Consider the following 27,794-nt stretch of genomic DNA (forward strand, 5'->3'; position numbering starts at 1 on the left):
TATCTCTGTCATTTTAGGTAAACGAACGCGCGCTCGCCCACTCACACACACACACACACACACACATACACACACATATATGTATGTTTATGTGTTTGCTTTTTTTTTCTCTCTCTCTCTAAAATGGGAGAGATGCTTACTACATTTTTATCCCTTTTTTTGAGAATTAGATGATATATAGTTTCATTTCCTTTTTTTTCATTCATTCATATATTTGTTATACAAAAATTTTTAACAAACAAATGTCTAATCTAACCGTAAAACGTAAAATATTTTATCATACTATTAGTATCATAGCCACAATAATAATAATAATAATAATAATAATAATAATAATAATAATAATAATAATAATAATAATAATCATACATTCATTCTAAACACGGACATTGATATCTATTACAAGAAGTAAACATAAATTACCAATATATGGACGCAGAGAATAGTGGCGTAATAGTCATACACAGAAGCAAAGATAAATTCGGGGAGATAAAAGTACAAATATTGGTTCTGTACCGGGAAGTAGGCGCTTTTCATCTTTTGTATCAAGCGCCTCGCAACGCACAGAAGACGACTGTGTTTACCAGACTCCATAATTGTTTCCCCCTGTTATAGCGGCCTCAGAAAAAGATGCCATTGTTCCACTACCTCATTCATCCATTACTTGCTGAATCAAGGATGAACCATCTGTGCAAAAATCTTCCTCAACACAGACAGGTTCAGAGCCCTGTGAATGATCAAGCTCCCTTAGACGCCAGCGATACTCATTTCTCTCTCGCGCTGATTCCCTCTCCCGCTCACGCTCTCTCCCGCAGCTTTCTGCGTATTGAGGCCCTTCCTTTCCGATACCACTTTCACTCATCTATCCATCACTTGCTATATAGTAGGTCTCCCCCTCCTCTTTCTTATAACACCTCCAAATTTTACTTTTTTTTTTTTTTTAACAATCAGTCGTCCTCCAGTTTTTCCACATGACCAAACCTCATCAGATGACTTTGATCCATCTTCTCCTCTTTTATAACATTTTTACTTCTTCGAATCGTCAATTTCTTTCATTTCTCCTTCTTTCCATCCTTCTTATTCCACCTGTGTAATGGAAATCATTCATCTCAGCAGCTTCAAACTTTATATTTTCATTCGCACTCTGTCCAGTTTTGTATTTGCATTTGTTTGTTAGTGAATAAGTGTGCGTATGTGTGTAAACATGATATATATATATATATATATATATATATATATATATATATATATATATATCTGAATCTGTAACCCTTCTTAACACCATAATATCATTCCAGTAGAAACCAGCTTTCTCAGGCGAGATATTTCCTTTCTGATCGGTTTTGCTTGTTCCATAAACATGGGAAGAGAAGGGTTTTATATATATATATATATATATATATATATATATATATATATATATATAATATATATATATAAACGCTCCAAGAAGAAGTCCAGGACGAAACTGTTGGGCATAGTCTAACAAAATGACCTTTTATTTTCCTCTGTGGAATACAACTGAATAATCTTCGTGTGTAAGAAGATTACGAGTGCTATGGGAAGAGAGAGAGAGAGAGAGAGGAGAGAGAGAGAGAGAGAGAGATTATTGTTGACTGCTCTCTTCCCATAGTACTGGAAATCTTCTTAGACACGAAGATATATATTACTCAGTTGTATTCCACACAGAAAAATTAGTTTTTTTTTTCTTTTGTTAGAATATGCCCAACAGTCTTGTCCTCCGATGAACCTTTTCTTGGAGCGTTTACAAAAATGAAAAATACCTCTTCCCATGTTTACAGAAACAAGCAAAACCAAACAGAAAGGAAATATCTCTCCTGAAAAAGCTGGTTTCTACTGGAATGATATTATGGTGTTGAGAAGGGTGGAGTACACCAGCTTATGATTAATGCCCGATATGGTTGGATGCCAAGACTAACTGGGGACTGATTAATACGGGTAAGTGGTGGCACGTCTCTAATTAAGCCCATGCTGGTTTTTGATGGCTTGTTTATCCTGGCCATCAAAGTACCTTCTACTAATCTACGTATTGCTTCTACGAAACACGTTCTTTTTTATTCACTCCTGTCTCATCATGCCTTTATTATTAATTTTTCTTCGCAAACCTCGTGACCTTCTTATTCTGCTGTTTACTTGGATAACTTTTGCTATATTATTCCTATAAGATTCGTTTGTGCATATATATTTAGAGATTACACTGCTTTATGTCAGAATATGTCTTAACTGCAAAAACGTTATCGTTCATCAAAATATCTGAGCTCAGTAGAACTGGTAATCATTGAGCATTGTATTTCTCCTGTGGTAGACAAAGTCAATTAGCAGTAGGTCCCACGAATCGTGTCTAAGGAGAAAACAAGGTAATAAAAGGTGGCCATTTAGAGGAAAAGCTATAAAAGGGGACAGCCACAGTAGCCAAAGCAATTTGCCTGTTTATATGCATACTAATTCACGTGTTCGAGAGTCCTTTCATACACCCTTCACGCTTTTCATCTGCTAATTAAGCACTTTATTCGTAAGTACTCAGAGTTTGAATATGATCAGAATCTCTTTGGCTTAGGTGACTCTTTGTTAAGGGCTGCCAAAAGCACAGGAAACTTCCAACAACTACAGCGAAATAAAATAAATAAATATAAAACGAAATAAAATCTGAGCTGTTCTCTGATGAGAGCCTAATCCCCAAACGATTTCGCGCCATCCACTATGGTAGTCTCGGTCACCAAGGCAGCGTCTCTCCATTCACAGTTCCCTCCCGTCACTTGGTAGCTTGATCTGCCTTGTAGACCATTGATCAACCTATTCGTTTACCAGTTAATCTTTGATCTCACTCAACCCTCGTCAAAACACAGGTAAACGTAGTTTATTCACTTCAGACCTTATATATAACTCATCTCAGTTCGCGCTTAGGTTTAAAAACACTGTGCGATTCATCTCCGCCAAAAACTACTTACAGCTTTTAAAGACCATAATAAAGACTCCACACACTAAGAACTCATGCGGGGCGAGATAACGAATTAACAACGGCGTGCCTCATGAGGGCGCCTGTCTGAAAAAAAAAAGTTTTGAGGAATTCGAACGCAGTCTTATTTACGACTGGTCGATCTATAACATATGACCTATGAGTACAGTGTATGTCCAAAGACCCTCGTTCGATTCTCTGCAAACGTGACTTCGGAAAGGATGTTTAGGTGGGTTGTGTGAGTCATTGTGGCTGGCGACAGCTGACAGCATGAGTGGGTTCCGTGTTTCAGACCTCGGGGCTAGAGGAGGTTTGTTGTTGTTCCGTGGAGAGAGAGAAAAGCTAGAGCTCTGTGTTTTGGGTCGGGAGGAGGGGGTGGGGGAGTTGAAGGAATCGGAGACCTGGGGTGATTTGGGAAGGGAGTTAGCGGGATAAAAGGGAGGAGGGAAGGGCCTTTATCCTCCCCGTTCTCAAATTACTTCCCGATTCTTGCTCCCCCTCCAACCACGATATCTTTTGGAGAGTCTGGTATTTCGTTCATTAATCAATGCCCTTGTACACAAGGAAAACCAATTACCAAGTTTTATCGACATTGCTCTATTTTTTCAATTTTGAAATACGAGGCAATTTTACAAAGAAAGGATGGTACAAATTGCTACCAGAAAATTTTTGATAAAATACCACTGAATTATGTTTATGACATTATATTGCAATGTCTCATGTGTAGATCGAGATATTTATCTTGAACCAAAATGGAGAATTCAGAACCTATCAGACTTATTCTTTAGTAAGGCAAGGTCCGTATTCTACATTTATTTCAACAACCTTTGTCATGGCAATCTAATTCTGTGTAACTCTGAAACAACTGCTTCTATGCAGTATGATGCAGTGGCCTATTCAATAATGTTCTGAAGAGAGTGCTATAGTAACCTTTTTCTCTGTTCTCTGAGAGTTATATATGATGTGAAAGTTTAGTAATATTTTCTTCTTCTCTCTCTCTCTCTCTCTCTCTCTCTCTCTCTCTCTCTCTCTCTCTCTCACATAAAATTTCCCACGTGTTTACGGAAGCTATAGTCCAATAAAAAATGCTGAAAAGTTCCCAAGAGGTGGTAACGGCCTGCATGAAATGCTGGTACATAGTCGAGAATAACGGATCATTTTGTTTATTATAGGTTTGTTCAATAAATTTTGAAGAGAATTCAAATAAAAATGCAGTCTGTCTCAAATTGCTAACATCACGAGTGTCAACAAATAGGATATTGCTCGTTATTAGAAAATATGATGGGTTTTCTTTTTTAGAGGGAGTTGTGGTCTGCTTGTATTTTAAATTTTGGTAAGAATGGCGAGTAGTGCGGTTGTTGTATTTTCTTAGGGAAACTTGTCTCATTCTCTCTTTGAGTAAATGAGATTCGATTTCTATAGGCCTTTCGGTCCTTTACTTTCAAGACGATTCCCAGAAACTTTTATTTGTTTTAGCACTTCGAGTACGTGCCTTAATGACAAGGAATTTAAAGAACTATTTCTGGCCTCGCTGTAACCCATTGCTCCTCACAACAAGCTCCTAAATTTTGCTGGAGGTTTCTGAGCAATGATTTTTAGGATGGAGTTGTGGCCTTATCATCACCGTGCGCTGACTAAGTGTTCGTTTAATGCGTACGGTGAGTAGTAATGATCATGCGGGGGTAATAATAAAACAGGAGAAACATTAAGTCAATTATCATCCCCATTTATGAGCGTCTTAATATCACCTTTCAGACCCGAGAACTTTATACTCTTCCCTGCGTGGAAAAAAAAAAGTTTAACAGTGGGTATCACTGTTAAAATAAATACTGTTGTTTCCTATTTTTCGAACAAATAAGAGAAGGAATTGCCATAGTCAAAGTCCCTCAGTCAAAAATTGTTGTTTTAGATGAAGCCAGCGTATGTTGGTACAACCTCTTGAACCTAAAGCAGCTCACGTTGAATAAATAAATAAATGAGGACTTTCACGTCTTATTTAAGTTTCAACTATGACCTGAATGATTAATCAGTTTACATCAAAACTAAGAGGGCCCTTCTGTAACAGTATAATGTCAGTTTCCCTTTAAAATGGGCCCATATTATTTACAATATCATCGTAGTGTTTTCCGTTATTAAAAACCACGTACGCTGCAATGTTACATTACACCATTTCCCTCATTGTCCCCTTTTCTTACTAACCATAAACACGAATTGAAACTCAGAAATTTTCTTTATTTTTTATGTGAATAAATGCATGGGAATGTTTGGCGTTATGATCCCGCGTTGTATGGTACGAGTGAAGCACAAAACTTCTCTGCAGAGCAGCCGTGGCGTAAACTCTGGCTCACAATATCACGCCCGGTGAGGAACGTTTGCAAGGGGGCATGACATTTGAAAAAAGAAAAAAGGCATTTCCTGTCAGTATACCACAAAGCACCCTGATTGTGGGAACTCAAAAGGGCGAAAAATTGCATCAAGAGGAGAAAATGTAACTGGCGTCGAGTACTTGAGCCGACGGAATGGAGCGCCATACGTAAATCTATTTCTGGCTGTTTCAAGAAGGGAAACACGATAGCTTCGTGTATTCATGCATATTTACATTTTACTGGACATATATACAGTTAATTGGCAATAAGGCCATACAGGGGACCCACTAGGAAATAGGAAATTATTTAGAACTATTTTACTTATCTTTCCGAGAGTAGGTTACCGCCTTTTCCAAAAACATTTTCAAATTCTTTTTAATCTGAAAGGACGGAGGAGTGTACGTTCTGAAAACTAATAGAATATTGTTTCATATTTTCCAGTGTTAAGTGGGTTCAGTGGTCTAATATTTGTGAGTATAGAACATGTCATGGTGTATGTGACAAAAATTTTATTATATATATATATATATATATATATATATATATTATATATATGTGTGTGTGTGTGTGTGTGTGTGTGTGTGTGTGTGTGTGTTTGCGTTATTTGGGAATATTTTCTCTATGTGTAGACTACTATAAACTTGCATTTCAGTTTGTAAATGGAAAGAATGTTGAATGATTTTTTCCTTATTCCTGAGAAGCTTTCCTGAAGAGAAAAAGTAGTTGTTTGATAAAAAGAATGTATCTGCGAACAATGCCATAGACTTCAAAAGAAATTGTATATATATATATATATATATATATATATATATATATATATATAGTAAAAATAAAGGCAAAAGCACGAAAGAAAGTGAAACTAAGGAGTACTGTGAGGCCTTCCGACTCAGTCTCCTTTACTTAGCAGACTGACAATTATATGAAGTTATGTTTACAAAGAAAGGTCGTATAAATGACAGACTGGGATTATAGAGGAAAATATGTACCTAGAATCCAACCCACCTGGAGAATTAGGTTGTGCATTTGTGATTGTAAGTTTAATTCGATGGTGAATTTTATCAACAAATATTTGGTATCGCAATGGGCAACACTTTATCACCACTCCTCTTAACCTTGTATAAGGAATTCTTTGAAAAAAAACGCCATTTAACCAATATAATTTATATTCCTTTAAAGTTGTATAGATATGTTATGAAATTTTAGTTGTTTTGTCCGTTGCGTTGACGTAAATGATTTACTCTCTAATTTGAATAACCAGGTACCATCAATTACGTTCACTTTAGAATTAGAAAAAGACAGTTGTCTTCCTTTCTTAGATATTTTATTACACAGAGAACCATTTCAATGTAAATTCAGTATCTATAAGAAACCAACCAACTTATGTTCATTTTTATTCAGGCCACCATCTTAATATCAAAATACAAATTTTTTCTTCAATGGTTTTACGAGCATTGCACATCGTCAGTCCCAATATTTGGATCAAGAAATTGAATACACATAAAAAATAAGGACAGATTTATGTTGTCTTTCACATATATTAGATATTTGGTATATAAAACCCACAAAAAGTTTCATAGTGTAAGTAACACAGAGAAAGATACTTCTAAGAACATTCCTAGCTTGCCTTATTTAAGCGGTTTAAAACTGTAAAATCACTGTTAAAATCTTTAAGATCAACCTCGTTTTTCTTATAAAAACACACTAAGATGAATGCTAATAAAAATAGCCCCAAGGAAAGAAACAACATCATTGATAAAATTCCATGCTTGGATTGCCCCCCGTTTTATATCGGCCAATCTAGCAATGATTTAGAAGTAAGAATTAAACAGCATAAGTATTCTGTCAAAACTGGGCAAACATCTAATGCAATACTCATTCATTTAAGTGAGAACGACCACAGAATAAACTGGATCAGCAGTTCAGTAATTGCAAGATCAAAAGATGTCTCATCATGAAATCTTTTAGAATCTGCTATCATACAACTTACTTAAAAATGTAATTTCAATATTAGCTCTGGCATATATTATCTTGACTCTTATAAAGTAATATGATTAAGAATGATCTTAGGAGTTTCTCATTGGACGAGTGGTATAGTATGTGATTGCCTACCAAATCGGCAGTCATGAGTTCAATTCCCTGCTCTGCCAATGTGAAATCAGAGGAATTTGTCTCTGGTGATTAGAAAATAATTTCTCGATATAAGTGGTTCGGATCCCACAGTAAGCTGTAGGTCCCGTTGCTAGGTAACCAATTGGTTCCTAGCCATGTAAAAATATCTAATCCTTCCGACCAACCCTAGGAGAGCTGTTAATCAGCTTAGTGGTCTGGTTAAACTAAGATATACTTAACTTAAGAATGATCTCAAGATAAAATCACAGACTTAATTACAAATTAGTTACCTTATAGATACTTTCTTTACATAGATATGTTTGATATATTTTTTGCAAATAAGTTCACCTTGCAAAAAACTTTTATTGTTTACCAATATTAAATTTTGTGTGATCAGTTACTGCAGTGTATAATCTTTTGATTGTCTTGTTCTGCTTCTGAGCAGTTGAACTTGACCTTTTGTAAACCTCTTAAATTGTACCCCTTTTTTGGTAAGGTTACTAATTCTCCAGGTGGGTTGGATTCTAGGTACACATTTTTCTTTACAATCCCTATCTGTCAATTATACGACCTTTCTTTGTAAACTTATCTTCATATAATTGTCAGTCTGCCAAGTAAAGGAGATTGAGTCGAAAGGCCTCACAGTACTCTTTCGTTTCACTTTCCTTCGTGGCTTTTCCCTTTACGTATTTATATATTCATCAGTTCCAAATTTTATATCATGTTTTATATCATAAATAGTGCCCCATCAACAGCTTTATACCCTCGTCTGTGAGAGTTTAGAAATTGCCAACTTTTCAGCTTGAATTACCTCTGATTACTGACTTCCACGAGAATCAAGATTAAATATTTAATTAGACTCTTACGAGGTGAATGTAGACTACTGGAAACATCACAGCCACATTCATACACGCATCAAGTATACATATATCATATTTATTAATTTTAATTCATTGCATCGCTCACTAGATCCCTCCATGCCACTTTCTGTGGCATCTAATGTCCGGTGTTGAAGACTGTATGAGGTTACCTTTCGAATTCTAGAAGTGTTCTGAAAAATATGTATTTTATGACAAAATATAAACATCTTGTCAGTAACGACGACGAGGATATAACTCTAGGATAAACAAGAGTAAATTTCACCCTCTCTTATATGTAAATAATTGAAAAAAGTGTGAAGTGAGTTCATGCAAGGCTGAAATACTCTCATAGACTGCATCAGGAAAGGGGTCAAAACCTAGTAATACATAACGGGTATTAAGTGTATATATATATATATATATATATATATATATATATATATATATATATATATATATATATATATATATATATATATATATATATATATATATATATATATATATATATATATATATATATATATATATATATATATATATATACTTAATACCCGTTATGTATTACTAGGTTTTGACCCCTTTCCTGATGCAGTCTATGAGAGTATTTCAGCCTTGCATGAACTCACTTCACACTTTTTTCAATTATTTACATATAAGAGAGGGTGAAATTTACTCTTGTTTATCCTAGAGTTATATCCTCGTCGTCGTTACTGACAAGATGTTTATATTTTGTCATAAAATACATATTTTTCAGAACACTTCTAGAATTCGAAAGGTAACCTCATACAGTCTTCAACACCGGACATTAGATGCCACAGAAAGTGGCATGGAGGGATCTAGTGAGCGATGCAATGAATTAAAATTAATAAATATGATATATGTATACTTGATGCGTGTATGAATGTGGCTGTGATGTTTCCAGTAGTCTACATTCACCTCGTAAGAGTCTAATTAAATATTTAATCTTGATTCTCGTGGAAGTCAGTAATCAGAGGTAATTCAAGCTGAAAAGTTGGCAATTTCTAAACTCTCACAGACGAGGGTATAAAGCTGTTGATGGGGCACTATTTATGATATAAAACATGATATAAAATTTGGAACTGATGAATATATAAATACGTAAAGGGAAAAGCCACGAAGGAAAGTGAAACGAAAGAGTACTGTGAGGCCTTTCGACTCAATCTCCTTTACTTGGCAGACTGACAATTATATGAAGATAAGTTTACAAAGAACGGTAGTATAAATGACAGATAGGGGGATATATATATATATAATATATATATATATATATATATATACATTAGTATTACGTGTGTAATATATATATTATATATATATAATAATATATCTATATACGTCATATATATAGTAATATATATATTATATATATAGATATATATATATATATATATATTATGATATATATATATAGGTATATATATACATATAATATATGCGGCCGTCTGTGCTATTTGTCCAATCATCTCTCCAGTATAATTTTTGAAAGCTTATGTTGCAGTTGTTTTACTTGATTCATGAAGATAACGATAAAATTGGAGAAAAATACCAATAAAATAATTGACATGCCGCAATGGTGAGTGTAGAGAAACGTAACTACAACAATATGTAATTGAAATCTTGGACAACATTTCATATATCCATATATTAGAAATTTTAAACATACGTTAAACAATCATGGTCATCTTAACTACTTGGCCACTGTGGCTTGTCAAATAGTAGCAACAGGTGAAGAAGTAATTAATGGTCATTCTTAAACGAAATAAAAACCACATAGAATATTTTATGATGACTGTTGCATGAAAAGATTTTGGTACGTTTCTTTGGTTAAGAAATACCAGTGATCATAATGCCTCTTATGCAAACGCATTATCCTTTCGCAACTAGCAATTGAAAGTGTTTTACATTCGTAGTTCTCTGATTGGTTGAAATCTTTGACATATAAACAGAGCCACCTCACTGATGACGTTTCTAGAGTATTAAGATCCAAACCATTAGAGCATGCAAGAAGATTTCGATCCTCATATTTTTATTGAGAAGTGCCGGTATTATTCAGCATAAACTGATGCTTTTAAACAGCTTACTTAGAGAACATCTTTGTCTATAACTTATAACTTTTCAAGACGGTAATTTATCAAAAGCTTAGTAATGGCAAAATATTACTGTAAACGAACGGTCAACTTAACTATTACCATTGGATTCTCCGTTTCGCTAAGATAAAACTTGACAGAATAGTAGACCTTCAGATACCGTATAGGAGCAAATCTTTTCGTCTATGATATTTGTTTACAGTCCACAGAGTTTGGCGTTTATTGTAAAGGTGACCAAAGGGCAAAACATTTGGCCATTTCAAAAGAATCCAAACTTCAATAATGACAGCGGGAGAAGTTAATCAAAAACTGAAGTTTTTTTTGTATGCCGGTGGCATATTCTTCTTATATTTTTACTATGGAATTCTTCAGGAATCTATGTAAGCATTTTTTAAATTGTTATTAACAAATACCGACTTTATAAGGTTGACAAGAGATTAGCCTACTAGGCTAGTAGTAGTAGGTACCTAGTACCTACTAGTAGGGCAATCTTAACTTTGGCTGTCAGTAGGATTATTATCTCGTAATCGTACGAATGACGTTGTATTGTACTTAATCAGGGAGTTTTGACCCTTGAACCCCCTTAACTATCCTTAGACATACGCCGCAATCCTAGCTCATACTAGGTATCCTAGTTTATCCTTGGAAAGTTTCAGGTAGCCTAGTACCTAGGCTTGGTCAGCTGAGAAGGTTAAGATCCCACAAGTTTAAGGTTGGATTTGGCTCATTTTTCTAGACTGTGGTATCTTATTAGCCTAGGTATATGTCAACAGTATACCTGTCATTGTTAGCCTACCGGTTGCCCAATAAGAACTAGGGTAAAACACTGCATGGCCTGGATCAACTCAACGACGATCATAGCATGCTACCCTCCGAAAAAGTACTTATAACGCGTCCTGACACCAGAGATGGGCATCAGTCGCGACTTCTTCTTGGTGAGAAACGGAGCTAAAGACCTCTACTTTCCTTTTGAAGTAAATATTTTCTCCAAAGTTACAAATTAAGGCCAAATTTAAAGCATTAAACAGAGGGTAGTGAAAAGGGTGTCCAAAGCAGTGCAAATCTCACCAAAAACCTTTAGAAATTTTTACTTACGCCTCAATATTTTAGAAGATTGACGCCATCTCGATGTTTACGGAGTCACCTGTGTCAACAAACTTCCCATTTCCTGTGATAAATCCGCACACCACTCGTACCCACAGACCCTGGGGCACTTTCATCACAACAATCAAAACACGGTCCCTAACCACGACGTTTGTAAGTTAACAACTGTTTTGGTAGAAGACTACGACGAAGGATGCACTAGTTAATTTTTTAAATGAATAGTAAAACATAAATATTTTACATATTTATGATGATTAATTTGAAAATATTCGTTAATAAAAAAGTAACTCTATTCTGACTCAAATTTAAGTAATTATTTTTTGGAATTAGAACGTTCTTTTAAGTCCTGTGTTATGACGTCACGACATCTTGACTTTCGTACCTATTGTAGATTAATATCTATACTCAACTTTTTTGCAGAACAGTTTACCAGTTATTCATGCAGATTATTATCAGCTATTCATGTGATTGTTATAATCGTAATGCGCATAGATATCTTTATTATATATTTACTTTTTGGATATATGAAGATGTTTTACTGCCAGATTACCGCCGAAGTGTGACGCAATCGCTTTTGGTCCCTGGGCCTCTGTCTGTTTTCGCACCATAAGAAATTAATGGGGCCGAATTTGCAATGACCAGAAAGTCGTTAAAAGAGGAAAGTTAGCATTGAGGGGCATATGTTTTGAGAAAAATATAAATTTATACAATAGCTAGCTTGTAAAAAATACTTGATTACAAAAATCTTGATTGACATCTAAGCAATACCTACTATGGGTTTCAGAGACCGTGCAAGCATGTTTTTTGGCAATATTTCTGTAACGAACACTCTTATCAGAACGAGATTTTGCTGTAGTGCATTACACCCAGTGCTGTAATTTATAAGGGTATCGTGAACCACTAATCGTAAAGAATAACGACACTTGCCCTTGTACCAAGAGACAAAAACTTCATTATCCAGAAATGGATACGAACACACGTAAAAAGCTCCACCTACCCTCCACCCCCCCTACACCACCACCCCCCCTACACCACCACCCCTGTCCTTCCTTCCTTCGCCTTCCTTTTTCTCTCTCTCTCTCTCTCTCTCTCTCTCTCTCTCTCTCTCTCTCTCTCTCTCTCTCTGTTGCCAATTGGTATGTTTTCACCCTCCAAACTGGGTATAAGACTTACACAAAACGTGGAAATTGGTGAAATCAGCCTATGTATTGAAAGTATATATACATAAATATTAAAGCAATTTTATCATTATTGCATTACTGTGACAACTAGAATTCATGGAAACAGTTTATAATAATGCATCGGCGTATGTGTGAAGCTCCACTAATGTGGCAACGATGATTTTGCCATTCTTAGCATGCAAACATTAAAGGTTACATTTATTTCTGGCATACAGTTATTTAAAAAATCAAAATACTAATATAGACTTAAATCAATGAAAGTGCTAGCAAAAAAAAAAAGAAAAAAAAAACAAAAAAAAAAAAAAAAAACATAATCCACTTATCCGTAGGCAGCCAGATGTACGACAAGGTTAGAAACATTGGATTGTATCTACTTTAGAAATATCTGTAATTTTTCGGGGTAATTTGGTTGCAAAAAAGGGGTAATAGACATGAATTAAATTAACATTTTGAAATAACAAAGTAAAGTTGAACTAAATAATGAGTAAAGTAAACAATTAAGGGAATAAAACTTTGCAGTGTCATCGTCTGCTTCTTGTAACTGTGTTTGTGGTGTGCGCACTTAGGAACCAGGAACAGCAATGTGGTTCAAGTGCAATGTGGAGTGAATCGAGACCAGAATGTGTATAATAACAATCAAATAAGCACTGTGGAGTTTCAGTTGTGATGGCAGTAAGGATAAAAACCACCGATTACAAGGTAAAAATGAATTCAGTTCAAACCATGACCCCGGGAATAACAAGTTTCATACTTTCACTAATATAGGCAACAAAAAGGGATTTTGACGTAGGAAAAATCTATTTCTGGGCGAAGGACCCGTGTCGCCCAGTGAAATAGGTTCCTTTAGCACTACTATTTCTAAAGTAAAATATTGCTATAATACCAGAGAACAGCTAAATTGGAAATGCCAGATTATTCTGGCTCGCTCACCTTTATTATAAGGTGTTGGTATGGTTTCTTGGGCAAGTGAAACCACTACCACAGGTCCTTTTCCATTTAGCCTCTCTCTACATCAAAAAACCTCAAAAAGAGAGGAGCCGACCTAAGGCTCACTACCTGCTACCGTGTAGCTAGCGCCTCTGACGTCATCCCTGCAGATAGCACCCAAGCTTGGTCTACACAGGGGGGGAAAAAAAGGTAAGGGTGGGATTTCACTGGGCGACACGGGTCCTTCGCCCAGAAATAGATTTTTCCTACGTGAAAATCCCTTTTCTGGGCTTGGCCCATGTCGCTCCCTGAAATAGTACCAGAGAAAATACGAAGCGCTGATTACAACAGCAATCTTGAGTAAGATCAATAAACGTTACATATATACGCTAACATTGTTCAAATGAGTGCTGGGAAAGATGGTGGATTGTCCGTGGTTAGACCGGCCAGCCTGACGATAGCTGCCATATTGGATTTCAAAACTGCCTTGAAAACATATTTTACAAAGAGCGTCACATGCTTATTTTAGTTCATATGGGGCTTTCATATATCACATTATGTTGACAAAACTTCAATCTTTTGAATGGTATGCTTAGAGTTGTAATTGTATTCTTGTTTCACCAATTAAATATCGAGTGAATAAGACCCATCCAGCGTGATGATGGTGGATTGTCCGTGATTTTTTACCCTATACTACCAATAGGCCTACTGTTAGATTTTCTGATAGATTATTTTTTTGTTGTAACCGATGAATTTGTCCTTTTTCCATTATAGCCAAAATGCTTGGTTCACCCTTTAGCTAGGGTAAAGCACCGCTGGGTGGTCAGGCAAACATCTGTACGGTTGTGTGGTCACTTTCCCAAAAAATAACTTTAGCACTTCCGGGATCCTGAATTAGCTAGACGTCAGGCACAAGCCAACCTCCATGGAAGCATCACCTCAAAATCTCTACTTTCCTCTCAAAGTAAGTGTTTTCTCCCAAGTTAGACATTAAGGCCATAATTTCCGGTTAAACAGAAGTTATTGAAAGTCTAGCCATGCACAGTGCTAACTTACCTCCATGACACTTCTGAAATTTTTACTTGAAAGACTACATGTAGAAGATTGATGCCATCTCAATGTTTGCGGAGTCACTTTCTGTAAACCAACTTCCCATTTCCTGTGCTAAATCTGCAGACTACTTGTACCCATACCTAGATACTGGGACACTTCTTCACAACAATCTTAAATGATGATGGTGTTTACACTACCAGACAGGTAAACATGGTGATTGTTTGGAAAGAAGAAGAAAACTTCACTAGATAGCATTTAAATAGTTATACACCAGAATAAGGTTATGAATTGTACATAGGTATTTATTACATATTCATGCTAATTCATTTGAAAATATTCTTTGTTGTAAAAGTAACCAGATTCCTGACACAAATTTCATCGGATTTGCTGTGAACGTTAGCTGCGGTGTTTTGTTCGCATTTTCCTATTCACTGTTGCCAGTTGGTACATGTTTACCCCTTTAAACTTGGGATAAGACTTACATAAAACTGGAAATAAGTGAATTTAATGTATCTATTTGTGATATATATTCATAAATATTAGAGCAATTTTATCATTATTGCTTTACTATGACTTCTAGAATTCATGGAAACAGTTTGTAAAGGCATCGGCTTATGTGTCAAGTTCCAGTAAATTGGCAGTGATGATTTGCCCACACATAAAAGGTTACATTTATTTCAGCCATACAATTATTAAAAATTTTAAAGAAAGTCAAAATAGTAATATAGACTTAAATGAATGGAAAGTGCTATCTAAAAAATACAAAATCTTTGTCATAAAGAATTCTTCAAACTATCGTCTGCTCGCCGGTGCCCGTTTGGCAGCCAGATGTACAGGGTGTCCAAATTTCTAGTACCATTACAGGTATATATTGTTCAGAAACCATATAACATTAGAGTAATGCAGTTTTTTTGTAGAATGTTCTACATATCCCCAAGTTTACATTCAGAGCACTTCATTCTACAAAAAACTGTATTACACTCTGTGTTATATGGTTTCTGAGCAATAAATACTTGTAATGGGACTGGACTCTATGGACACCCTGTATACGATAAGGCTGAAAAATTATTCCTGCCACAGCTTTGCCGTAAACAAACTCCCACATGTTTAAAGTGGAATTTGGAGTGAATTAAGAACAAAATGTGTATACGTAATTACAATCGAATAAATACTACTGTGGAGTTTCAGTTTTGATGGCAGTAAGGGTAAAACCATTGATTACAATGTTAAAAAGCATTTCAGTTCAAAACATGACCCTGGGAATAAGATGTCTCATACTACTTTCACTAGTATGGGCAACAAAATGTTGTTTTATTGTGCTGATTATAACTACAATCTTGAGTAATATCAATAAATGTTACATATATATGCAAATATTGTTCAAATGAGCACTGGGAAGGAAGTGGCCACTAGTCCCGAGCTCATAGCTCAACTGGCTTACAGTGTTTCTGTCACCAGCCACAAAATGACTACAGATCGTTCTCAGAGCATCCACATACTCTCCAATACTCTCCAGGTCTGTGGGAGAATAGGAAGGTCCCTGTCCATTTGGAGTTTTCAGAGGGCCATCCCTTGCATATAGGAATATGGCAAGATCAGTTTCATCCACTGACAAGAACATATAGCACTTATGGACTTTTATTACATTGAGGTATACTAAAAAGTTAGGAAAGCAGTTTGCCTTCATATTAGTGAAGCTAAGGAAATCAAAGTAACCTCTACCCATTTAGCTTATATATCTTATACCGCACATGTCCATTTTGTCTTCGAACTACTGGAAATGTAATCGTTCTTCAGTTATCTATAATTTTGTACATGAACTTTCCTGTCAGATATATACTTAGCTATACGTCTCTGACGTCACGACAGAATTCAAACTCGCGGCACACGCGACAGGTAGGTCAGGTGATCTACCTTACCCGCCGCTGGGTGGCGGCTGTAAGAACCAATCTCCCTTTCCAGCCAGAATTTTTTCTGTCGCCGGTGACGACTACACCTGTGGTTGTTACCTCCTGACAGCTTTATTCATTTCTCGTTGCCGTGGATTTATTTGGACTGACTTTCGGTGAAGTACCTGATCTTGTTGGCTTGGCATACGCATTTGTGGATTGTTTTGGATATTGATTTGGATTTTTCTTTGATTTCGAGATGTCTGAGTTAGAGGTTAAGAAATCTTCTATGTTTAGAGTGTGCTCTATGGATGAATGCAAGGTGAGAACTACCGAAAGCTACGGTAGATCCTCACACAGTTTGCTTTAAATGTAGAGGGAAAGAATGTTTTTTCTTTTTGTTAACCCGTGTAATGAGTGTGAGAAGTTGGATGAGGGTGAATGGAAGGCTCTTTCTTCCTACTTGAGGAAGTTAGAGAAAGACAGGTGAGAAAGGCTTCGTCTAGGAGTTCTAGTAAGTCTCGTATTAGCGAGGTAGAAGAAAATCCTGTTGTAGCATTAGAACCTTCTCCAGTTTCAGCTCCTGCGCCCTGCATCGAACCTAAGGATACGACTACGGAAGTGGCAACCATGAGAGCCACGATCCTTAGCATGGAAAAGAAGATTCGTTCGTTGCAAGGTAAGAGTAGTGAAGGTGAATTGTGCAGTGACCCCAGTGCAGTGGAGGTGCGTCTGATCGGCTCCTTAATGCTTCCAGGCCTAGACCTCTTCCAGACTCCCAGTCCCAGTGGAGGAGGAAAGTCAAAAGCCGCAGGAAGGTTAGGGAGAACTCCCACCGATCAGGCGTCCCCTCGGTAGATCCTGATGCTCGTACCCAGGCTGCCCTTGTTCGCGCGAAGAAGGAGGTATTGCGCCAATGCTTCTCTTCTTCTTCCTCAACCTTCGCCTAGAAGAGGATGGAGCGCCTCGGATTCTTCGCGACCGCTGAAGAGAGCCTGGAAGGCGCCTGGCTCCTTTCCTTCCAGCCCGGAAGTTTTTCCAGAAGAGCCGGAAGTAGAGATCAAGAAACCCAGGAGGGAGCAGGAGTTCTCGCCTCATAGTAGGCTTCGAGCCCTCTTCTCCGGTGGAGGATTTTGCAAGATCTCCAGCTCGAATTCTTGCTGGACTGCAAGCGCAGATTTGCGGCGCTGGGCGGGCTCCTTGGCAGGAGGAACGCGTCGGAAAGACGTCTCTCTCCCTGTCAAGAAGTCTAGGATTCCTTCGCCTGTGTTACGTCTAGTCCAGAGTCCATCAGAGTCGGTTCTCTCTCCTTTATCAGCGGATGGAAGGAGGCGCTCTTCCCTCGGCAGGCGCTTGTTGTCTTCCAGGCGTCAATCGCCCAAGAAGCTTTCTCCTGGTGACTACATCTCTCCAGTAGGAAGGGATCTAGTGCCTAGTAGGCGTTCGTCTAAAGACAGGCGTACAGCCTCGTCTTCTCGCGCATTTCCGAAGATCCTTCATTCTCCGGATAAGAGAGCCTACTCTTTGATGGATTCGTCAAGAGACAGGATCTCGCCTTTTGTTAGGCGCCTTGAGCCTAGTAGGCGCTACTCCCCAAGTAGACGCCTCTCCCGCTCCCAAGCGTGGTGCGGAGGATAGGCGCTTTTCTCCTGATAGGCGCGGCTCTACCTTTTAGCCGCTCGGTTCAGGACAGGCGTGTAGAGCCTGAAAGATATGTCTCTTCTGGGAGACTACCTTTTGAAGAGACACACAAGTCGGGAGCGAAGTTTGTGGAGCATGGTAGACGCCGGTCTCCTAGTAGGCGACCTTCTCCAGGGCTTCGCTCTCCTGTATGTAGGCTCCAAGAGCCTAGTAGGCGTTCGCCTCATGGTAGGCGCAGCTCGCCTGGCAGCCGCTCTCCTTTGAACAGGCGCATGGATCCTGAGAAGCGCCTTGAGCATAGTAGGCTCTCCTCTCCTAGCAGGCGCTCCCCTTTGAAGCCCGGAATTCTAGGAGTAGGATTAAGGAGCAAAGAGCACGCACTCATCAGAGTAGGAAGGACTCATTCGAGAGGAGCTCTCCAGAAACTTTGGCTTCCCTGATAGGCGCCAGTCTGCTACTAGACACTCTCTGGACAGGCGCATTTCTTTAGAGAAGGCTAACTGCCCTCGTAAAGAAGCGGAGGGTTCTTCAGTGGATGAAGTTGAACCTTCAGAAGAGGATTTGGTGAAGGACTCGTCAGTTCGTCCTATAAGATCGAAGAAGACGAAAGTTTCCTCTTGTGTGATGAAGAAAGCCAACCATCTCACTGAAGAAGGCTTTGAGAGGTTTTGGTGATTGGCTGCTTTCTAAGGAAGAGAAAGGGAAGACTGTGTTTTCTTTCCCTCCTTCCAAGCTTACGGGCAGACTTGGATTTTTGGTACGAGTCTGGAGAACCCCTAGATCTGGGTCTTCCTTCATCGGCGGATGCGGACTTCTCTTCTCTGGTAGATGCAGCACGACGCTTCGGCTCTTTTGTCTGCTAAGACTACCTGGGCTATGAACGAGCTTGACCACCTGCTGAAGGGAATGTTTAGAGTCTTGGAAGTCTTCAACTTCCTTGACTGGTCTTTGGGGGTCTTGGCTAAGAAGGACTCAGAACCCGGATGCTATTTCGCCAGAAGATCTCAACAGTGTTCTAACGTGCATTGACAAAGCAGTTAGAGATGGATCGAGCGAATAGCCTCCCTATTTGGAGCAGGGATCCTTAAGAAGAGATCAGTCTTCTGCTCTTTTCTAACTAATTCTGTTTCGCATGCCAAAGAGCCTCTCTCCTGTATTCGCAGCTCTCGCCTCTGCTATTTCCGAAGAAGATAATCCAGGACATCTCAGGATCTATCTCTGCGAAGGCGACTCAGGACATGCTCGCGCAGTCGGCACGGAAGCCTAGACCTCCTTCCAGACGAAGACGAAGAAGGAGACTCCAGCTAGACAGGAGCCCTTTCGAGGGGGCCCCCCTTCTAGAGCCTCTACCTCGAGAGGTAATAGACCTTTCAAGAGAGGTAGATCCTTCTCACGCTCTGTCAGAGTAAGAAGTAGGGAAGTAGTCCTCCAAACACCAGTAGGTGCCAGACTTCTAAGATTCTCGGAAGCCTGGGCAAAAGAGAGGAGCGGACAACTGGTCCCTCTCGATTATAAGGAAGGATATCTGATTCCTTTTACGGAGACCACCGTGACAACGACTCCGAGGGAGGTTGGTGGCCAGGTACAGGGATCCCATCATGAGCCTTGCTTTAACACAAGCAGTGGAACAAATGTTCGAGAAAGAGGCTATAGAGCTAGTGAGCGACCCTTGCTCAGCGGGCTTTTACAACCGCCTTTTTCTAGTTCCAAAAAGCCTCAGGAGGATGGAGACCGGTTCTGGATGTAAGCGCCCTGAATTTCTTTTGTAGAAAAGAGGAAGTTCGCCATGGAGACGACATCCTCATGTTTGGCGGCCCTTCGGCCAGGGGACTGGATGGTGTCCCTAGATCTTCAGGACGCTTACTTCCATGTGCCTATCCATCCTTCGTCGAGGAAATACCTCAGGTTCATGGTGGGTGGAGGAAGGATATTCCAGTTCAGGGCTTTGTGCTTCGGCCTTTCAACAGCCCCTCAGGTCTTTACAGGCCTAATGAAAAATGTAGCAAGATGGCTACATTTGGAGGGAGTCAGAGTGTCCCTTTACTTGGACGGACGGCTGATCAGAGCCAAGTCGCAGAAAAGATGTTTGGAGGACCTACAAAAGACCCTTTTCATGGCAAGTTCTCTGGGACTTTTGGTGAACTTTCAAAGTCTCAGTTGATCCCCAGTCAAGATCGTATCTATGGGGATTCGGATGGCTTCTCTGGATTTTCGGGCTTTTCCGTCTCCAGAATACGGATAGCCCGAGGGTCAGAGAAAGTCAAAGCCTTCCTAGAGAAAGAAGTATGCACAGCGAGGGAGTGGATGAGTTTGTTGGGGACACTCTCCTCGTTGGAGCAATTCCTTTCTCTAGGAAGGTTGCACCTCAGACCTCTCCAGTTCTTTCTACATCGAAACTGGAGGTGTCGTTCGCAAAAACCTAGAGTTCGCCTTCGAGATCTCAAGGGATCAAGAAGACCTCTCCTTGGTGGGCCAACCCTCTCAGGTTTGCAGAAGGGATGTCCCTTCACATTCCGAACCCCAACCAAGTGTTGTATTCCGACGCCTCGGAAACAGGTTGGGGAGCGACGCTCGGCTCAAGAGAAGTGTCAGGCACCTGGAACAAGGAACAGGTGACCTGGCACATCAACAAGAAGGAACTGATGGCTGTTTGGCTAGCTTTGAAAGCTTTCGAGCCCCACGTCCTAGCTTCAGCAGTACAGATCAACTCGGACAACACCACGGCCCTGGCTTACATCAGGAAGCAGGGGGGGGGTGGGGGGACTCACTCTTTCTCCCTGTACGAGACAGCAAAAGAACTTCTGCTGTGGGCAGAGGAAAGGAAGGTTTGTCTCCTTACCAGGTTCGTACAGGGAGAAAAGAACGTCAGAGCAGACCTCCTAAGCAGGAAAGATCAAGTCCTGCCTGCAGAGTGGACTCTTCACGAGGATGTTTGCCAGGACCTGTGGAAGCTTTGGGGCAAGCCTCATATAGACCTCTTCGCCACAGCCAAGAATGCGAGGATAGCCAACTACTGCTCTCCGATATCGGACCCGAGGGCAGTGTCGATAGACGCTTTTCTACTAGATTGGAAGGGTCTAGACATGTATGCTTTTCCTCCATTCAAGATACTGGGAGAGACTCTAAAGAAATTTGCAGAATCGGAGGCAGCAAGGATGACGCTGGTAGCCCCGTTCTGGCCCGCACAAGTATGGTTCACAGAGGTACTGGAATGGTTAGTAGATCTTCCGAGAACATTACCACAGAGGATCGATCTGCTCAGACAACCCCACTTCGAGAGGTATCACAAAAACCTCCCCGCTCTAGATCTGACTGGCTTCAGACTGTCAAAACTTTGGTCAGAACGAGAGGCTTTTCTGCAAAAGTTGCAACGGCTATCGCAGCAGCAAGAAGGCCTTCTACCCTTAGAGTCTACCAATCGAAGTGGGACGTCTTTCGGCGATGGTGTAGGAACCATCACTTTTCCTCTTCCAGTACCTCTGTAACCCAAATAGCAGACTTCTTACTTTCCTTAGGGAAGAAAGTGGATTGGCGTATCAACCATTAAAGGCTATCGTAGCATGCTATCTGCAGTGTTTAGGCACAGAAACTTAAACATTTCAGAGATAAGGACCTTCATGATCTATTAAGATCTTTGTTTGAAACATCCAAGAAGGGTTTCTCCAGGGGTTCCGAGTTGGAATCTGGATGTAGTGCTACGTTACCCGAGGTCCAATAAGTTCGAACCGCCTCAGTCTGCATCGTTTAGAGACCTCACGAAGAAGACAATTTTTTCTCATGGCATTGGCTTCCGCAAAGAGGGTTAGTGAACTCCATGCACTAGAAGGAAATGTGGGATTCAGAGGAGATGCAGCTATATGTTCGTTCCTTCCTTCGTTCTTAGCCAAGAACGAGAACCCCTCAAATCCTTGGCCTAGGAGCTTTGAAGTACAAGGATTGTCTGCATTAGTAGGCGAGGAAGCAGAGAGGTCGCTTTGCCCAGTAAGAAGTTTAAAATTCTATCTACAGAGAAAGAAAAAACTTAAGGGCAATGATGTCAACCTTTGGTGCTCTGTAAGAGATCCAAGGAGGACTCTTCGAAGAATGCGCTTTCTTTCTTTATCAGAAGCCTGGTGAAAGAAGCGCATGCGATATGTGATGGAAAGTCAATTCAAAGTCCTTAAGGTCAAAGCTCATGAGTAAGAGCCTATTGCCACGTCATTGACTTTTAACAAAAACATATCCCTGAGTAATATTATGAAGGCAACATTCTGGCGTTGCAACTCAGTCTTTGCAAACCACTATCTGAGAGACGTCAAAGTTACGTATGAAAAGTGCTTCGGGTTGAGGCCCGTACGTATCGGCGGAGTTCGGTGCTGGGGCAGGGAGCTGAGACATATCCTTAGTAGTATATATTTTTTCCCCTTGTTAGGTTGTAAGTTTTTGGTTGTTTGAAAGAACATGCGGGTAGGCATGTTTTTTCATTTCGTAGTCTAACAATGATTAGATTGGGTAGGTGATCGGTTTTATGTTTGAGCTCCTTGCAATGATAGTGGTTAGGTTCTGTCATATAAGTGGGCGAATCCCCGTTGTCAGATCCTGCTCGGATTCTATCAAGTAAGCGGATAACCAAATCCCTTTGATAGACCCAAAGAGTCTGTCAGCTGTAGGTCACGCCCTCGCTGAAGCTCTTAAGGCAACGCAGACTCATAGACAGTAACTACGAAGTCTTCTGACCTAAACAGGTAAGAACCAAGGTTGTATTTACATCCTACAACTAGTTGTTGTTTTCCCCTTTTTTCCATATTTATATTTGCTGTCTCTTTCCCCCCACCAAGGGTGTCAATCAGCTAAGTATATATCTGACAGGAAAGTTCATGTACAAAAATGTTATTGTTAGTATACAATAAGGTTTTGTGCATACTTACCTGGCAGATATATACGATTGATGGCCCGTCCAGCCTCCCCTCAGGAGACCGGTGGAAGGAAAAATTCTGGCTGGAAAGGGAGATTGGTTCTTACAGCCGCCACCCAGCGGCGGGTAAGGTAGATCACCTGACCTACCTGTCGCGTGTGCCGCGAGTTTTGAATTCTGTCGTGACGTCAGAGACGTATAGCTAAGTATATATCTGCCAGGTAAGTATGTACAAAACCTTATTGTATACTAACAATAACATTTTTATGGAAATTGAAAGTGTTCAGACCATATCTAGTGAATGGCATGGTACAGCTGAAGCATAGGATCTTTTTATATTATATCTTCATCTTGTAATAAGGTGTCTGGGAGAGCCAGGGGGGGCAATGCACCTGAAGCACTCTCCACTTTCAGGATGGGTTGTGGTTTTACCTCAGTATAGGCAACAATAATGTATAGTTTGTTTTTACTAGGTGCTGCACCCAGGGCAAGGGCAGGCACCTATCATGGGTGACCAGCATTCGGCATGAACCTTTGCTGTAAAGCTACCACTTATGTAGTAGGTGACACTTGGCCATATTGCCACACCACTATGGGTTAAGACGAGCATCAACCAGAGGCAGTACCCCAGTAGTTCTCCTAACTGATAAAGGAACAACAAGCAGTCTGTTCAGTGCTAGCAAGTTTTCTATTTCAATTTATTATTTAACTTAATACTTTCGAGTAGAATATGTCCATGTCCCCCACCTCCTATCAGTGTGGGAATCAGCTATGTAATTACTTGGTAAGTTACTTAAATAAAAATAATATTTTTATAATAAAATAAGGTTTTATTTATCCTTATACCAAGTAATTATTGAATAGGAACCCACCTTCCTCCCTACTGATGAACATAAGGCATGAACAAAACAAACTGAATTTTCTGCTCATTGTTGTTCCTATTCTCCCGCTAGTGGTTGGGACGGTCGCCTACACAAGATCTTAAAGCGTTACCCATGAAATTTTGAATTTCAAGCTGCTGTGTAAGTCGAACTTATAGCTATGTAATACTTGGTAAGTATAAATAACACCTTATTTTATTATAAAAGTATAATTTTTAGTGAGTTTTTCTTAAGTTTTAACTAACAAAACAGCCACTTTTAAGCATTTTGTGACTTTCTCTTCATTGATATCTTCAAAGGAATTGGTAGACCTTGGCCTTTCCCCAAACTTAGCCAGATCCATTGTGATTCCATTTTAATATTAGACTGTGGCATGTATTAGGTCAACTAATTACAGGCAGTCCCCGGTTATGGGTAGGGGTTCTGTTCCTGATGGCATAACGATAACCAGAAATCACTGATAATATTATAGCTTATCAGCGCTGATAACCGGATATTGACGTCGCTGTTAAGTGGGCATCAGTGCCGAAAATCCAGTTATTGTTGTCACTAGACTAATGCCATAAAACTTGATCGCCAGTTACTGAGGCCGCTGATAAATATATGATGATAGTATTTCAGATCACTTGAGTAACTTGTTTTGAGCATGAGTACACTTCCTGCTTGAGGAGTCTCCAATGGGCCTAGAGACACCATGATTTGTATAAGGTAAAAATTGCTTTGTTAAATATCTCTATCCAATGCACTGGGTAGGATATGATGATAAGGATGATTGCGAGACTATAGAAAAGGATACAAAAATTTTATGAAAAATACTGCCAACTAGAAGGCTTAATATGAAAGGAATCATAAATCTTAAATAATTATGAAAAAGATGGTCAGGAATCTGTACAATGGGGAAATTTTCCATAGTACTACAGCATAGTAACGTTTAATACATGAATGAGTAATAATGTAATTTAAAAAGTACTTTATTCCAAAATATTAGTGATAGCTGTGTATTCTTTTACCAGGAGCACAAATCACTGCAAGTATTGAGGCCCACTAGGCTACCATGTATGTATAATGTAATGTGTATGCTTTGCTATAAATTAATAGGGGTGAACCTCTTACTTTTGTGTTTATCCATATAGTACCTTCAACATTGTAGAGGGACTACTTCAGGAAATGGGGAAGTTAATGTATGACAAATTACTTTTTCACCAAGACAGAATGAATGGTACAAAGCAGTGATAAAATTAGCCTTTGCAGGGCTTTAGCATAGTTTTTGCTTTGTGGTTGTCATTTTAAGAGAATAGAAATTTGCATTATACTAAAAGGTAAAATACTTAAGTTTTATTTATACTTACCAAGTATAAATAAAACTTCATATGGACGTAAGGGCTGAAAGTAATTGACGACACTCGGCTGCATTGTTCCTTCCTTACCCTGAAAGTGGATGATGCCAGTTAACCTATACAAACTAGCATTACCGCTAATTGTAACATTTTAATGTGGCCGATGAGTGAAACTTGGTAAGTATAAATAAAACTATTTTATTATGAAAATGTCCTTTTTGTGAGGAAAGTTTAGGTAAATCATGATCCACTATATTTCAAATACAATAGTACATATTTTTTTTAATATGTAACAAAACTTACAACGGTATTTTAATGTTGTTTTTCTTAAACTTTTTTTTCTTTTCCAGAACACGCACTAAGTATGGGGAGGAAAAAGAAAAATTTACCTATTCTCTTGCCCTAGTTTTCTTCCAATGTATCGTCAATGCTGTTTATGCTAAATTAAGTAGGTATTGTGGCATTTTGGAGTTTTTATTTTACAATCATAACCAAAGTTCATTCTTGTATATGTAGTATATGTAAAAATTTTTGCTAACAGCCCGGTGAATGCAGTTTCAACCTTGGATTGTCTTCCACTAACAAAATACAGTTAGCCTAAGTGTTGTATGTATATTGTAATTGGACAGTTAGCCTAAGTGTTGTATATTGTAATTGAGTAGTATGTCTATAATTAGTTCATATTTTGTAATTTTGTGAATTCTAATACAGAAATTGCAGCCATAAAACATGTGTGAGTAATGGCTGTATTCCAAAAAAGTGTTGCCCTAGGGGTTAAATGTAATTGCAGTATGTAGTAGTTTGTGCCAACCCTAAATTAAAGACAGTTGTGGAAGAGAGAAATGATATAAATTCCAGACAATATTTAGGTATTTTGATATATTAGCCAAGATCACATTAGGTTAGGTTATTTTTCTGAAAGTCATAGTGGTTGAAAGTAATGAAGGATATTTGTCTTTGTTGTAGTCTTTCAACCCCTACAGAAAACAGGTCAGGTTTTTGTTGGCAAGTGTTCAGGTGTTATTTTTTGTTTTTACTAAAGTCCCTAATAGTACTGTATTTACACTACTTAGTATACATTGGTACATGGGTGTGGGTGGGAAACTTTAGTAAAAATAAGACAATTAAATTTATGAAATACACGTATAAGAATAAATCTGAATCATATAATTCAATTAACAGTTTTGTTTCAAGTGTATAGGATATATTGTGGGTAAGAGATTCAGATTGTAATGTGGATTTGTTCCTACACGATATAGTGCAAACCCTCAGTCCTTTACATTAGGAATTACTTTCAGCATAGGCTGGAATACGGCTGTTGAATGCTTGAACAAGGGGGTTAGGCTTTCGGCCGTCTTCCAATGAAGACGTATGTTTGTGAACTCTTGCTGACTAGACTAGTCGTTTATCAAGATTATGGGATCTTTCTATCATTGGTATTTTAAATATATATATATATGTATTGTGTTTGATATCAATAATTACTAATTGATTTTAATAATTAATATACAAACCCACTTTTTGTGATAGCTTTTCTAGCTGCCTTTTTACTTTATGTGTCAAGGGTCGGTGGCAAGGGTGTGCCACTGTGCCTACACCCTTGTTACCTATTGTTGCCCTTTAACGTCAAGGCAAGACAGTGTATTCACTGGAAATTTATGCTCATGCTTTGGAAATTACAGAGGGGAAGCTTAATGTAGATTAAATGATAACATTAAATAATGAAAATTAATATTTCTCTCTCTCTCTCTCTCTCTCTCTCTCTCTCTCTCTCTCATTGAGATGAGTAAATTTGTATGCCTATGTAGTATGTATGTGTTTTTGTTTTGTATGATAAATTAATGAGTTAACCCTTAAACGCCGAAGTGGTAAAAAAAAAATTGTCTCCCGTGTGCCGGAGGTGTTTCAGAGTGAGCGCAGAAGCGGAAAAAAATATTTTTTCAAAAAATCACAGCGCGCTTAGTTTTCAAGATTAAGAGTTCATTTTTGGCTCCTTTTTTTGTCATTGGCTGAAGTTTAGTATGCAACCATCAGAAATGAAAAAAATTATCATTATCATATATAAATAATGGGGGTCCTCGAGTTACGACGTTGATCTGTTCTTAAGATGCGTCGTAACACGATTTTCAGCGTAAGTCGGAACATTGAAAAATACCACATGATTTAATGTAAATACCTATCAATAACAACGAGAGAACAATTCCTTACCTTTATTAATTTGATTGGCTTGCACACTGGAGAGGAAGCTGCGGTGCTGGAGAGACTGGGGGAGGTTAGTGAAGAGAAAAAGAACCTCCAGAAGTTGCACCAATAACCTTTCCATTTCAATTATTAGACCACTACGCTGCTTAGTTATCACTGTCGCTTTCATAGGAGCAGATCCTTTCACATGTTCAACGATGCGCTCTTTATCTTTGATAATGGTAGCAACGGTCGAACGGCTAAGGCCAAGCGAGCGGCCAAT

The 27,794-nt window shown here is 38.8% G+C and overlaps 1 protein-coding gene across 4 annotated transcripts in view; it reads left to right on the forward strand.

Moving 5' to 3' along the window:
- Positions 1–10,503: 10,503 nt before the first annotated feature.
- The window catches only part of LOC135221768 (solute carrier family 35 member B1-like), a 120,098-nt gene continuing 102,807 nt past the window's right edge, over positions 10,504–27,794 (forward strand). For 2 of the 4 annotated variants that reach the window (XR_010316087.1, XM_064259585.1), the window contains exons 1-2: positions 10,511–10,803; positions 25,681–25,778. Coding sequence is in view for 3 of the 4 variants with exons in the window: in XM_064259585.1 (XP_064115655.1) it covers positions 10,706–10,803; positions 25,681–25,778 (196 nt within the window). In the remaining variant the exon portion in view is untranslated. Of the gene's footprint in view, positions 10,804–24,575; positions 24,702–25,680; positions 25,779–27,794 lie in introns of those variants that run through there. The other 2 variants (XM_064259586.1, XM_064259587.1) reach the window with 2 other exon arrangements.

Source organism: Macrobrachium nipponense, chromosome 3, assembly GCF_015104395.2.
Source record: "Macrobrachium nipponense isolate FS-2020 chromosome 3, ASM1510439v2, whole genome shotgun sequence".
NCBI classification, from domain to species: domain Eukaryota; kingdom Metazoa; phylum Arthropoda; class Malacostraca; order Decapoda; family Palaemonidae; genus Macrobrachium; species Macrobrachium nipponense.